This window comes from Micropterus salmoides, unplaced genomic scaffold (genome assembly GCF_014851395.1).
Source record: "Micropterus salmoides isolate LMB-PRFRI ecotype aquatic unplaced genomic scaffold, ASM1485139v1 Ms_hic_scaffold_4, whole genome shotgun sequence".
Classification (NCBI taxonomy): domain Eukaryota; kingdom Metazoa; phylum Chordata; class Actinopteri; order Centrarchiformes; family Centrarchidae; genus Micropterus; species Micropterus salmoides.
The window spans coordinates 30,612,478-30,627,921 of record NW_024043372.1 but is presented as its reverse complement, the minus strand read 5'-3'; the positions used below and the strand labels follow the sequence as shown (position 1 = coordinate 30,627,921).

The 15,444-nt window shown below is 40.7% G+C and overlaps 1 protein-coding gene, 1 long non-coding RNA gene and 3 other non-coding genes across 5 annotated transcripts; 3 read left to right on the top strand and 2 right to left on the bottom strand.

The window, feature by feature from the left end:
* Window positions 1-84: 84 nt before the first annotated feature.
* On the bottom strand, window positions 85-15,438 carry stimate (STIM activating enhance). Its single transcript, XM_038695659.1, has 8 exons — window positions 14,421-15,438; window positions 12,187-12,235; window positions 11,989-12,084; window positions 11,727-11,848; window positions 11,351-11,463; window positions 8,296-8,373; window positions 7,934-8,077; window positions 85-1,991 (listed from the first exon to the last, which is right to left on the bottom strand). Exons 1-8 carry the CDS (start codon window positions 14,644-14,646, stop codon window positions 1,878-1,880), a joined length of 942 nt encoding a protein of 313 aa, XP_038551587.1. The 5' UTR covers window positions 14,647-15,438; the 3' UTR covers window positions 85-1,877.
* Window positions 3,054-3,125, top strand: trnae-cuc. Its single transcript has one exon. It is a non-coding gene; the product is annotated as a tRNA-Glu (tRNA).
* On the bottom strand, window positions 3,821-3,893 carry trnar-acg. The gene has a single exon. It is a non-coding gene; the product is annotated as a tRNA-Arg (tRNA).
* trnae-cuc lies at window positions 7,235-7,306 on the top strand. The gene has a single exon. It is a non-coding gene; the product is annotated as a tRNA-Glu (tRNA).
* LOC119885579 lies at window positions 13,187-14,457 on the top strand. Its single transcript, XR_005441370.1, has 3 exons — window positions 13,187-13,716; window positions 13,898-13,968; window positions 14,287-14,457. It is a non-coding gene; the product is annotated as an uncharacterized LOC119885579 (long non-coding RNA).
* Window positions 15,439-15,444: the final 6 nt, after the last annotated feature.

Below are 15,444 nucleotides of genomic sequence, written 5' to 3'. Positions count from 1 at the left end.
AATAAATAATAAATAAATGTTTTTCTAAAATCTCTTAACAATATTGAAACACAAACGGCAGTAGAAATAACTCAGTAATCAAGCTAGTGTATCACATCCTTTATTGGAAAAGCATTTATACTGATAATTTATCAACAATTTATCGCCATCACTTGCCTTTGTAATCATCTAGTAGTTTCACTTTGCAAAATACTAAAAGCCCTCTTTTCTGGTTAAGCAGAGTTTCCATAACTGCTACAAGATGCTGTAGTTTCCACCTTTAAACATGCCAAAAATATCTTAATGAAATCATCACCATTACCATAGTCATCACAGTCACAGCTTATGTCACTCTCCATTTATTTTATAGGAGGACCAGCAGCCACACGACTATGCACACATGCATCCAGCACACGCCCGTACATACAGGTATATTGTATATAGCATATACAATGTACACAAAAAACCCATTCACACTTTCTCCAGACTGTCTGGTCCATAGTCATTCAACAGTTTAGAGGTCTATGCATGTCACATTCTTAACATCAGAGCCTGCTGAATGCTGCTTCATGACTGAAGATCTGGAGCTCTGGATTGAACAGTAAAAAAAAAAAAAACTAAATCAAACAAACAAAACACCTGCTGGTAATGCTCAGGCACATTATTGTAACTACAACAACAAAATAAATCACACAAACACAAAAGGAAAGATGAAAGTTGTGATGAATGGGAAATTGTGCAAGAAATTGTTCCCAATTCTACTCTCCCTGTTGGAGTGAAGGGATAAAGAACACTTTTGGAACAAGCATAGTCACCTTTTTGGCCCAAAAATAACACTCAAAATGTATACTAAAAAACCCAACAACTCAAAATGAAACAAAAGACATTCAAAGACAAAGAACACACAGTCAGAGCACATTAGTAAAACCGTCACAAACAACTGCAGGCTTGTGTTTACAGACAGACAACACTGGCTGAGCTGACATTAGAAAGGTGTTGCAGTGTGTGGTGCTTGCAGTGAGGTTTAACAGTTTAACAGAAAAGACTCAGTCAGAAGGACAAAGTGGAAGGCTGCTGCAAGCATTAATGTGCTCCCTTTGACACAGGTAACATGAAATACAAGATATGCAGCGGTAAAGTCTGTAACTGTGCCGGAGTGGGTTAGATTTGCATCAATACAGTGATTCAAACATTTGTAACGTAAATTTTGAGGTGTGCCCAACTAAACACACAACATATACACACACACTCAGATATGCATTTCACAGGCCATGGTGGTACCTCTACATGTGAAAACAAAGGACAAAGTTACCATGGAATCTACATCAGGAATACAATCACTTTAGAGGACAAGTCAGACCACGAAATGTAACCAACTCCTTCAACAGTTTTGTTTGCATGCAGTTGGGTCTGTTGTGGCCATTTGGATTTGTCCAACCAACATGATCCTGGACACACCACCACTGAAGTCCAGACAGTATGAAACCAATGCTTTACCTATTATACGAACATAAAGGATTTAACAATATTATGTTGATGGCGAGGTTCTTTTTCCTAGACAGTGTCTTTAAACACAACACTGGCCCCAGGAGTGCCATGTTAAAATGCAACAGTGATCCAAAGTGCCCGGTTAACTGCAAAAATATCTCCCAGCGTGTACAATTAAATCCCAGGTTAGACACAGTTTATGCAGAAGTCCTCCAGGAGTCAATAGTAAAGGGAATTCAATTGCAGTATATTCTTCTGTCATCAAAAGGGCATCCTATGTTTGAAATGATCGTGTTAACCTGTAAGGCTGACACCAAATCTGTGGAGGTACGGGGAATGGGTATGTGGGCCTGTGAGGTGAACAGCTACCAGAGGACATTTTATCATGGCAGTTCATCTAACCACGCAGCTCAAACAGGGATCCCCATGCGAAGCTTCTTCTTCTTCACTGTCTTCAGGCCAGTGAGCCGACGAACGTCATCCTCATCTGACTCATCCATTTCATCGTCTGCTGAGAAAAGGATCTGGGGGGAAAAAAAACAGGAAAGAGAGAGAGACATTGTTAGGCCAAATTGACTGAGTGGGAGACAGGGTCATGGCAACACTATTTAGGGCTGTAAGTACTGATTATTTTTCAAGTCGATTAATCTAACAATAATTTTTTTGATTAGACTTATTTTGTGTATCCTAAAGAAAAGAAAGTTGCCTGTTACTTGATTAACATACCAAATTATCCAATATAAATATCAAAAACATGTCTAATCAATAAATCAATATTTTATTCAATCATCCTGATGAAGCACAAGAAAATAATGACAATAGTAGTATATCTTAAAATGAATCAAATTTCCACGTCACTGATGTGTTGCGATAATAACAATGTCAGATATTAATTAGGCTACTTTATTTCAATATTGAGTAATATGCAGTGCATGATAATCACATGTACTTCATCAGTGTGGGGCAAAGAAAATAACTGAAACGACTCAGACTGTACGGTCACAGATTGTCTGTAATGTTGATTCAGCTGTTTTCTCGATCATACGTGGCCGTTAAATAAACAAGAAAAATGAAACCGCCAAACGTTAGATGACACACGGTGTAACGTTACGTTACCATGGCAGCAGCAGGGCTGAAATTCCTTTAACATGAAGGCGACAAAGAAATGCTTAGAAAATACATTTTAACGGACTACGTATCCTCATGCTGATATTGTGTTTCGTGCTTGTGTGGAGACAGAAAGTAAACACGATTTGCGGTGCTGCCGCTTCACATGCTGCTTCACGTATTCGTGGACAGTAGACTAAGTAAACTTTAGACGGTCGAAGGCGCGGTCTTGTAGCTGGAGCTTGTCCGGGGGAATCCCTGCTAACGCCGGATGCAGCGACGCTTCGACGCACTAATGAGAGTCAACCTATTTGGAGCTAAAAAGCAGACTGCTTCACTGTTATTCATTAGAGTCAAGTGCTTTCTTGTATCCTATTTAAGTGAGTGTCTCACATAAACCCACCTTCCTTTTAAAATTAATAGTACATATATCTGATTCAGTTGCTGTTACTGTTCCAACAATTATGCATTCATACAGTTCCCTGGTGGTCTAGTGGTTAGGATTCGGCGCTCTCACCGCCGCGGCCCGGGTTCGATTCCCGGTCAGGGAACACCTTATGCTCTGAATACATAGAAAACAGTACAGCAGCCTGAATTGTAGTAGTATATTATGAAATAGTACGAAGTGGTGCGCTGAACCAATACCAAGTAAGTTTGTCCATAACAGGGTGCCAGTCAGTAGTGGAGACTAGGAACAGCTGACAGTCAAAACAGTTTGTCATACTGAGACCGAAGCTCAGAAGAGGCTTTTAGAGTAAAGAAAGAGATGGGAGAGGCTGTGTACAATAGGCCTTCAATGATCTACGTCTTGATTGCTGGTCAATTTCAACTATGCCTTATCAATAAATACACTGTTAAGCTATAGATCTTTTGTTATCTCTAGCTTATCACACTGATTAATTAATCCAACCAATGTGTGTGAAAGAAGATGTGAAATACACATTCCCTGATATTGTTTGGCTTCAGATACTAATTCTGTAATATTCTGTTGTCTGAACAGCAAGAAACATTAAGATGTATTAATGTAAACATAAAGGTAAAACATGTAAACTAATGTCAATAGTATCTCTTGCATTGTGTCTTTGCATATGAAGGAACGCTGTCACTAAGTCAGCAAGTAACATAATCTGTTTCCTCTGACCAAAACACGATAGAGGGATTATTATTTATTATTATATTTTGATAACAGACATCTGCCAATGCTGCATTTCAGCTGAAGAAAACAGTAAGAGAAGAAAAATACAGACGAGCCAGCCAGGAGTCGAACCTAGAATCTTCTGATCCGTAGTCAGACGCGTTATCCATTGCGCCACTGGCCCGCTATGCAATTTCCTTCCTAGTGAAACCAATTCATGTTTCACCTCTGCACGGCGCAGCCCTTCCCCCACAACTCATGCTGCTGAGAGCACGCTGACACCAGCTGCAGCGCGCACTCAAACAAACCATGAGGCTGGCTTTTGTCTGAACTGCTGTGACCATTCAAATATTACAACGCCTTGCTAAGCTGCTTTACACTTCTCTTTATGATCCACAAACATACTAACATGTGGCCTACTGAAGAAATACAACTAGTGTTTAAAACAGGTCATTTTACACTAAGACCTGATTTCACAAATAAAGTCTAAACCACAGTTATACATTTGTTGGCCAAATGAAAATTAAACACGGATCTTCCACTTTTTCCCAATCTGATTCTGAAAAACTCCAGTGTCACTTCCACATAAAACACTTCTGGGAGGTTTTTCATGACTCAGATGCCACTTTGCTCTGTGCTTTTGTTTCCTCATCACTGTCCTTGCGTTTTCACAATCTCTGACATAAATTGCCCTGCATACAAAAGACCACCCTAAACACTTCCAAGGTTTGGATAAATCTGGTCATGGACTGTGTTTCATGTCTGCTATAACCACTTCAGACCAACACAGTGATGCATGTCAACGGATGAACACAATGTCAAAACTAAAAATTCACAAACCAGCCAAGAGTCAAACCTTGAATTTTCTGACTGGTGGTCAGAAGTGTTATCCATTACACCACTGGCCTGCTGTGTTCTACCATTATCAGCAGCCAAAACCCAAACCTGCATACCCGATTACTTCCTCTTGACTTCTGTCTGACCTATACTTCTCATCTGTGCCTCATTATCTGACCACAGGAAGACCCATATCACATGTTTAACAGCCTTCTCAACAACAGTTAAAAGGGAAGTGAAGCATGTTTGAGTTATTTCAACACCACTTGTAACAAACAAGGAGACAACTTGTTACCAGCTGCTGCCAACTCTAACAAGTTGGCAATGACTGGTTCTTTATGTATCTCTATTTTTAAATTAGTAAGTATTTTAAATAATATTCTTTTCCTCCTTTAAAGACCATCTTACTTTTTGTTATCAAATTGCCATTTACTATTTACACTAATATTCTATTTATCAGTATTTTGCAAAATTCTCTACCAAATTAGAATTGCCAACATATTAAAGAATACCTTGTATTAATTATAGCAAATTTCACAAAATGCTAATGCAGGAAATGAAACAGTAATTTGTTTTATCTCCATATCTCCTCAAAGCATGCAATTTTCACTTAAACCTGTCAAATAATTTCTAGGCCCTTTGGAGAGTTGGCATCCAGAGCTCTGAATTCATTAAAATTGCCAGCTCTTCCCACAGACATAAATAAGCTCAAACTGAGCTGCTGGCAGAAGCTGACTGCCGTGGTAAGTAAGGAATCTAGGAATCCATTTGTTCATTCACAGATTTGGTAAGGTGGTGTAACAGTTAAACAACTGTGTGTTGGTTAGACGCATCAGACTGCTTCACTGTTGTTCATTAGAGTCAAGTGCTTTCTTGTATCCTATTTAAGTGAGTGTCTCACATAAACCCACCTTCCTTTTAAAATTAATAGTACATATATCTGATTCAGTTGCTGTTACAGTTCCAACAAGAGTTCACCCTCACAGTTCCCTGGTGGTCTGTTTAGGATTCGGCGCTCTCACCGCCGTGGCCCGGGTTCGATTCCCAGTCAGGGAACACCTTCTTATGTGCTCTGAATACATAGCAGCCTGAACTGTGGGACTAGTATACAGGAGCTGGTCATATAATTAGAATATCATCAAAAAGTTGATTTATTTCAGTAATTCCATTCAAAAAGTGAAACTTGTATAATGTATACATTCATTCCACACAGACTGATATATTTCAAGTGTTCATTCCTTTTAATTTTGATGATTATAACTGACAACTAATGAAAACCCCAAAATCAGTATCTCAGAAAATAAGAATATTGTGAAAAGGTTCAATATTGAAGACACCTGGTGCCACTCTAATCAGCTAATTAACTCAAAACACCTGCAAAAGCCTTTAAATGGTCTCTCAGTCTAGTTCTGTAGGCTACACAATCATAGGGAAGACTGCTGACTTGTTAGCTGTACCTGCACACAGTGCCAAAGCTACCAGTACCTGGTTTAAGGACCGTGGTATCCCTGTTCTTAATTGGCCAGCAAACTCGCCTGACCTTAACCCTATAGAAAATCTATGGGCTATTGTGAAGAGGAAGATGCGATATGCCAGACCCAACAATGCAGAATAGCTGAAGGCCACTATCAGAGCAACCTGGGCTCTCATAACACCTGAGCAGTGCCACAGACTGATCGACTCCATGCCACGCCGCATTGCTGCAGTAATTCAGGCAGAAGGAGCCCCAACTAAGCATTGAGTGCTGTACATGCTCATACTTTTCATCTTCATACTTTTCAGTTGGCCAAAATTTCTAAAAATCCTTTTTTTGTATTGGTCTTAAGTAATATTCTAATTTTTAGAGATACTGAATTTGGGATTTTCATTAGTTGTCAGTTTTAATCATCACAATTAAATGAAATAAACATTTGAAATATATCAGTCTGTGTGGAATGAATAAATATAATATCCCAGTTTCACTTTTTGAATGGAATTACTGAAATAAATCAACTTTTTGATGATATTTTAATTATATGACCAGCACCTGTATATTATGAAATGGTACGTCAGGCTTCACTACCACATGAAACTATATTACTGTGAGAAATCAGCAGCTTCATTGTAAAGTTCTACAAATAACAAAACCCTCCATTGCAATGTTAACAAAGCATACTGAACATGCAGTTTTTAAAAAAATAACAAGGGCCATCTTGCCACTAATGAAATGTGAGGAGCTCAATTTGGACAAAACTATTGCATTCATAGTGAAGTACTACATAGTGCAATAATAATGCCCTTCCATCTACGGCTTTTGTTTTTGATTAACCTTAAATGGCAAGTAAACAATAAGACTGTTTCAATGAAATGAAGGAACATAGCCCGCCTACCTCCTTCTCTGATGAAGACAAATCAGTGGTTGAAAACATGTGTGCGATAAAAGGTGTACTTTAAATCAGTGTGATGGTGTCCTTCACCTTTGCCTGTTGATTCAAATGGAAGTATTTCTGTGGCAGCCTTGTAGGTGCTGTGACAACAACAATCTACTGTCAACTTCTTAAAAACAACTGTGATTTCACAGTATCCAAGATCACTATTAATGTTTCTGTGCACCACTACCAACACTAGAGGCAGTATGTGGTACCTCCACCACTGTGTGTTATAGGCCACAGATTCCAGACTACATGCTGTCATAAAGCCTAACAGATGTCCCTGGTGGTCTAGTGGTTAGGATTCGGCGCTCTCACCGCCGCGGCCCGGGTTCGATTCCCGGTCAGGGAATACATTATTATGTGTCAACAATCCTGGATCACACACAGTGTGGTAGTTCACACCTGAAGGGCTTAATTTACACACGTAAACAAGAAACCAGATTACAGCAACAAATCAAGCATGTCTCTTAATGTGGGTTTGCTGGAAAATGTTCCTGAGAATGTGCTTAAACCAGACTGGTGTTATGACCTTACGTGTTGTGGGCATATGAATGGTATGTGTGTGGAGCACAGCTCTGTGTTGAGCTCATCTGCTTTAGAAGCTTATAAAGTAGCAGTGAACCATAATCTAAGCAACCCAACGTCTCTAGGCTATGTTCCTCTTCAGACTGAGTGTGCGCTAAATTAGTACCAAGTACATTTGTCCATAACAGGGTGCCAATCAGTACTGGAGACCAGGAACAGCTGACAGTCAAAAGAGTTTGTCATACTGAGACCAAGGTTCAGAAGCTCAGAAGAGGCTTTTAGAGTAAAGAAAGAGATGGGAGAGGCTGTGTACAATGGGCCTTCAATGATCTACGTCTTGATTGCTGGTCAATTTCAACTATGTGTTATCAATAAAACAAACACCGTTAAGCTAGAGATATTTTCTTATCTCTAGTGTGTTTTACATCTGTACTACCACAGTGAGACTTACCTCTGACTCAGAGTCATCATGAGACAGAGCTCGCCTGTAGCGCACCTTGCCGTTCCCCCGAGAGTCTTCCTCTCTCTCCTCCAGCTTTGCTTTTGTCCTGTGCTTCTTCATTAGGAAATTATCTACCACCCAGAACATGAGGGCCTAAAGAAAACACAGAAAATACTGTGGTGAATGATGTTTCCCCAGAGGGAATTAACAGAGAGATTTTTAAAACATATGAACTGGGAAGACAATGGCCATGGTATAAACAAACAGGGATGATTTAGGTACCCAATGACATATTCTCACCAGACACATTGGTGTCGCAGGAGCTCTAAAATCAGGGTACAAAGAAAAACCCGTAGTAACAGCAGACTTACGTTGACGAAGAACGGAACGATGAGCATGACGATGGCCAGTTCCAGGTCAGGATTCTCTATGGGGTTGAGAAGAGCCAGCTGCGACACAAACATATACAACAAACACAGACATAAGCATACAGAAGAACACTGACAGCACAGCCAGCCTTAGACTTACAGTTCTAAGGTCAGTAGGGCAAACACCACAGCTTCTGCATTCACAGCACTGACTGAATCAGACAGAAACTACCAAACATCTACAGAAAGAGTATGGAAAGTGTTTTAAAGGAGTATTTACCATACGTAATAGTTTGATCAAATTTGTTGAAGGGATTGTTCTAAACCACCCCTTTTAAATTGGGTGATATCTCTTACAGAATCAGATGGTTTATTCTGCCTGAGATGTTTACCCGAACCAGTGTGACTCTCACTGAGTTTACTTTCAGATTACTAGAAGGTTAAAAAAGGCCCTACATAAATGTGTGTGACAACATAAGAAACTTACATGATAAACCATGCATACCTAAACATACACTTTAACATGGGAGGGACTGGAGCACACTGATTATGTTACAGCAGCAAATCTGCAGACTACTGTTTTGACAGCTCTTTTCTGTCTTTTATCAGAACAAGAATGAAGACAATTCTTTTGACTCTGATGAACATAGACTAGTTAAACCATTTAATAAAAGTCTTACAATAAAAGCTAAAAATGTATCAGTATGATCATGTCCTTTCACCTGGCAGGCTACATGACACAGCAAACATTTCCTTGTTTATTCACAAAAAATTTCTCCATAAGCATTTAGGTGTTGTACATTATAAAATTTGAAATAACAAATGTGATCCACCACTAGCACACACACACTAGGATTCGGCACTCTCTCCGCCGCGGCCTGGGTTCCGATTCCCGGTCAGGAAAAAACTAATTATACAGCACACAGGATAATAAACACTGTAGTATTTCAGATGTATGTGTGTGTTTGAGCGAGACACATGATTTCACGATCTAGTTAACAAAGATAGTGCTTTTCTAAATACTATGCTCATCATTGATCTAAATTCCTATGGAGAGAAGGAGAAATAGCAAGAGTTATCAGAAGGCAGCACCTACAGAATCAGAACTCAGAAATACTTACCTGATCCCCGTGTTGTTAACAAAGACTAATTACTTTATAATCCCATGCAGCCAGGGGTGCTGGAGCATGAAGCAAGAGAAAATTGACAAAAGCTTTTGATAACAACTGTGATCCACCACTACCAGAGAAACTCACACTCTTCCAGGTGTCCCTGATAGTCTAGTGGCTAGGATTCGACGCTCTCACCGCCATGGCCCGGGTTCGATTCCCGGTCAGGCAACAAGTTATTATGCCAGCACACTGGATAGTAAACTGTATAGTATTTTAGACACACATGTACAGCATATGAGTGAGACACATTCAGGATTTAAAATATGGACATGTTCAGCTAGAGATTCCTCAAACTGGTCAGCTGCAGTTGTGAGCAGAAATAAACCCCTTCTCGCTGTAGGACTTTAGATCAATGATGAGCATGCATAGTATCTAGAAAAGCACTAACTTTGTTAACTAGATTGTGAAATACAGTGTAAAATCAGGAAAGTATCGCACTCGAGTACACCTGCATGTGCGTCTAAAGTACAGTTCTTGTTATTAGCGTGATGTAAGTGACATACGACATTCCCTGACAGGGAACCAAACCAGGGCTGCGGCGGTGAGAGCGCCAAATCCTAACCACAAGACCACCAGTGAAAACACATTGCCAGCTATGTCTTGGAGATTGTGTCTTTGTGAAACATGACATCTGTTTTACTGTTGCAAAAGGGAGCTGCCTTTGCACAATGTCTGTTTCCATAGTTATTTGAGTAATAAGCAACTGTACATCACTCCTGAAGCAAATGATGGTACAGCTATAAACTCCATCACTGCCTGATTTGGCATTAAATAAATGGATGAGCAATCATTTCTTAAAGTCAAACTAATATCCTACTAGTCGGCCCTAAAAAATGTGAAATAATGTTTATTAATGCGGGAAAATTAACTCCTTGCATTAAATCTGAGGTTACAAGTCTTGGTGTTGTCCTAAATTCAAATCTAAGATTTAAGTCCCACATTAAAATGGTGAGGAAAACATAATGTTGAAACACAGCTAAAATATGACCATTTGTAAATCAAAAAGATTCTGAAAAATGGATTCCTGCATTTATTTCAAGCAGACTCCATTTCTATAATGCACTTTTTACTGGCTTTCAGAAAAAAAGAAAAAACAAACAAACAACCAAACAAAAACACTGAGAGGCTATTAACCAGAACCAAGAGGAAAGAGCACATTAATCCAGTTTTAGCTGCACTGCAGTCTTCCTGTAACATTCAGTATTGATTTTAAGGTCCTCCCCCTTATATACAAAGCCGTTAACGGACTAGGACCTAGCTACATTGCTAACTTCCTTATTAACCATTTGCCTTCAAGATAACTGCCATCATCTGCAGCTGGTTTATTGGAGGTTCCCAGGAACAGCCGAAAGAAAATCAGGGATGCTGCCTTTGTCAATTACTCCTCCTCTTTTTTGCACTTTGCTTCACACTCTGTTGTAAGTTGTTTACTTGATTTATGCATTATTTATACTATTATTATTATTATTATAAGTGCTATTCAATTAAAGTTATTATTATAACTAAACCTACCAATATACCCTGCACCTTTAGCAAGCTAAAACAAAACCCACCAAATGTTTTCAAATGGTGCAAACAAGACAAGTGAAAAGATCCGACACAGCAGCTTGCTGAGTGAGAGATAGGGCTGCTTCATTTAGTCCAAATACACTATATATAAATGTGTTGTCTTGTTAAAATTTTTTATTTTCCTCGACTAATTCACTTGAGAGGGTCAAAAGGCAGGTTAATAATGGCTCTGGAAAGTACTACAACACTTTTAAGTATTGAGAATTCCTCTTGAACTGAAAAAGATCATTATGATATAAATGGGCACTCATTTCACCTGCTGTCTTTTCAAATCGTTCAAATCACCATATTCTCCAAAATGTCTTTTTTTTTCTGACCTTCTTCCACTGGGGGATGAGGAGGACCAGCATGATAAGGACTTTCTCAAACATCATGATGAGGATGTAGAGGATACACTGGCCCAACCATGCTGTGCACTGCACTGGCTCTCCTACACATACACACACATGCACACAGGAAAAGAGAGACAGTTACTGTCAAAAAAATTAGAGAGAATATAATTAGATCATGTAGAACAGATCGTTATTAGATTTCACTGCTTCAGTGTGACACAAAGTGTTTTGGGGAAACAAGAAGACACTGGCAACAAAAGACATGACATTGCAGCAGTGCAGTATTGAGGGGGCAGCTACTGCCCTCCATTGGGCATTACAGGCATTTTAGGAATGTGCTGGAGCTCCCACTTTTCCTCACCATATTCTCCAAAACGCAGAGAGTCCCACTGCCTCCATTCTACAATCGCACTGACAGCTCTCACCCCAGCATAGATCAGCAACATGCCCAGAGAAGCATCCAACAGGAAGTTAATGAGGTAACTGAGAAAGACAGAAAGGGAATGTTAGTTAAAGCAGTAGTCAGCACTTTCCTTCACTTGAACAGTTTCTTGGAAATCTTTATGTAACATGCAGGCATCATGGGGCTCTGAGGAGAACCGTGACACACATGATTGACTCACAGTGAGCAGGGATCCTCCTCTGTGAGGTCTGACAGGTAGACATTAGCAAAGTGGATAAACAACATCCCAATGGCCTGTTTTGAAGTGTCCAGGAACCTGCGGAGAGACCGGACGGTTGAAATGCATCCGAGGCACCCCACCGGGATTCATTTGATGCTTTTGCAGAGAAATGAATGTAAGCTGGCTCAGCTGCCTTACCAGATTCTCCAGGGTCTCCTCTCATGTTTTGGCTCCCTGAAGCGTTTCACTGTGGAGGAAAGAGATGGCCACAAAGAAATTGGGATTTTACCACAGATCACTCATACAAACACAAAATCACAAAATCTTTTGTTTTCATTGAACCAAGTTACAACCATCCTGCGAGCTGTCAAAGGTCCAATGAGCATTGCGTTGGTTTTGTAAAGCTATCTATTTGTTTAGTACAAATGAAAATGTTGCCTCGTACTGACATATTTATAATTTAGAAATGTGACAGTGATCTATGAACAAGAACTGAGCAAGAGCAAATGTTGTTGGTCACAGAGGAAGTAGAGCTAGCAGTCAAGAACATGACCTAAACCAGCTAATACCATATGCAGTGCAACAGCTACAAAATTATTAATCCAATACCCTTATTTTTAGCTCACTGCTAAGTTAACAGGAAACAGGGAGATGTTTCTTTCAAGATGGCCAAAAAAAGAGAAGTGGATCTAAATTCTTCAGTGTTTGATCATCTAAATCGTAGCCTGGCCAAGTGTAAAAACGTAGTAATAAAGTGATGAAGATCTAGCTGTCCAGAATGAAACTCATCTGCAGTAGCAAAGTGATAGTCTGTGCAAAACATTGTTCCCCAGGTAACAAACACTACAACTACTGTATGTGTCAATGCGAATGCTACTCTGGGATGTTACGGGAGTTTTAGAAGTCCTGTGTGTAAAAGAGTCTGAGGAGTGTTACGCAAGAAGGCTCATCATTGAGAGCAGTGAAATGTCCAACACAAATAAAGCTCTTGCTGTTCTTCACAATAGTGACTTGTTTTCCATGACACCCCCACTACCCTCTTATGACACAGTGCTGTATGAGAGGGGAACCACATCATGATATCACCGATTTACTTTTCCCAACATCAGACACGGTCTCTCTCTAAATGAACTGTTCAAAGCTGTGGTACCTCACGGACCCCTTAACTCACAGAGAACACGTCAAACAAGCTTACCTCTCAAAACTTCCACAAAATACTGTGGTGTTGCCCAAACAGTTAAAAAAGGCTTTTAGTGTTTTCATGCTGCAAGTTATACTGCGAGCTGTGACCACAGTTTCTGCTCTGAGCACAAGTGTGACTTTGGACTAAACACACCCTGCGTGCAGCTGGGAGGAGTAAGCCAAAGCGGAGCTCAGAGAGTTGCCTCGGGCAAAAAAAGAAAAGAAAATGAACAGGTCTAAAATGCTGATTATTCCCCACTGCTGCGAGGCTGCATGGACACACACAAAACTGAGGCTGCTCTCATTAGCTCACACAGATGTCAGTGCTAGCGCCAGACACTGACTGAATGGAGCCATGGCTAAACCAAGAGTGTGATTTTCATCTTTCGATGCCAATGATCTAAATATAATATCAACCGCCCAGCTCGAACATAAAGCCACCTTAGCTGGACATGGAAACAAACAAACCTGAGCAGATGATTCACAGGGAGACATGAAACAAGAATGAGCTTAGCGGACAGCAGTTATGAAAAAGTAGTTTGTGCAGTGAGTATATTTTTAAAACGCACACATTAGTTCAGTAGTCAGTAGAGAAATGACTCTGACTTTTATTGTGAAGCAGTCACAGGGTATATTGAGTAAAGAATGCTTGAGGTAAATAAACCTTACTCAGCAAAAGTTATTCTAAATACATTGTGATACATTGTGTTTTTTGTCTGCAAATCAGTATCACACAAGTGAATTGAAGCTGGAGGTGCTTCTTGCCGTCTGGGTGAACCTCCAACACACATAAACAAGGTAAGCGGTCTTTGACTCTACCACTGCTGTAGATGACAATTTTCATGACATTTTAAACATAATGACAAAAACCCTTCGTGAGAACAATAGCTGTTCCCTGTTAGGAATTGTACTGACTTAGTTTTAACCTGATAGGGGCAGACTAGATATAACATAGCAGGAAAGGTCAAGTGTGCCATGAGGTGTAGAGTGTAAGTAAGCAGCTATTATTACAACTACAACCAATAAAGTAGTCACCAGGTGGAGTGTTACATTTAGTTTTCCAATAGACAGAAAGCCTTTCTTGATCATACTACTGTTTGCCTTTTCCTGTTACAGAGTTGGGGCATGAGCCTCCCAGCTGAGATCAATATCACATTTGATTAACGAGTGATGCTATTGGATCATTGCCCGGTTTCATCAGCAGCTGGAGTCAGATATCTGGCACACGGCAGACCTCTGGTCATACTCACACATCAGCGTGCTAAAAGCCATCACAGCGAGAAGTCCTTGCAGGAAAATGCCAAACGAGTCCATCAAGGCGCCGTTCTCGCACCCCCGGTTGTCAGAACCTGGCGTCGGGCTGGAGGACACCGACGTGTTGGTAAAGGTCACAGCGGGCAGCCCCGCTCCTCCTGGACCTGCCAGTGCCACGTTTCCGAGCTGGGACAACATGTTGACACCACTAACAGCAGCCATGGGACAGAAGAGGCAGACGAGACTTATTAATAAAGCCGAGGGCTGTAGCTTCTCACACTGCAGCGTGCTTCCCAGTTCCCTCCAGCAGTTGGTCAGCTATTGTTACGCTGGACAGTCTTCGGTGAAAGATGGAGGCATCCTCTCCCTTCCAAGCGGGCTCATTCTTCTGCTTCAGACACACATAGTTGTCATTGTTTTGTTATTGGAAAAGTAAAGCCGTCGGTCAAAGGGGTTTACAGTAACCCCTTGCAGTAACGTCCTACGCAGCTGTAACTAGTTTGTCAACACGCTTTGAACCGAGCTGCAACATTAAAAATCAATAGCAGGTATAGAAGGTCCTGCAGCAGAAAAACAACAACGTTATCCTAGCGCGACCTGGGATCTGTGAGCTAACACCGGTAACGCACAGGGGCTACACACGTGTCATGTCGCTACTCCAACAAACCAATCCCGCGTTTATAAGTTACTTTATGTTTTGTGCAGCGCAGGTCAGCCAGTAAGAGGGGGGATTGTGCCGGCAAACGCCCATAGTAAAAAGGGGATCCAGCGGCTGAGATGCTATCACCGTTACCAAGCTAACTAACTCAGTTGCATTAAGCTAACGCTGGGCTAGCAAACTTATATTTTCTCTCAGCCGCTGAAAGCAGCGGGTGCACCGGCTGCTCGTGACTTGAACGCCTGTGAAAACAGCTCGTCGGTATACGAAATAAATGAATGTGAATAATTGCAGGTCACGGCTCGCCTTCTTCCAGCTGCTTCCCAGACCAGCAGTGCCCACTCCTGTTGACAGACGTAACG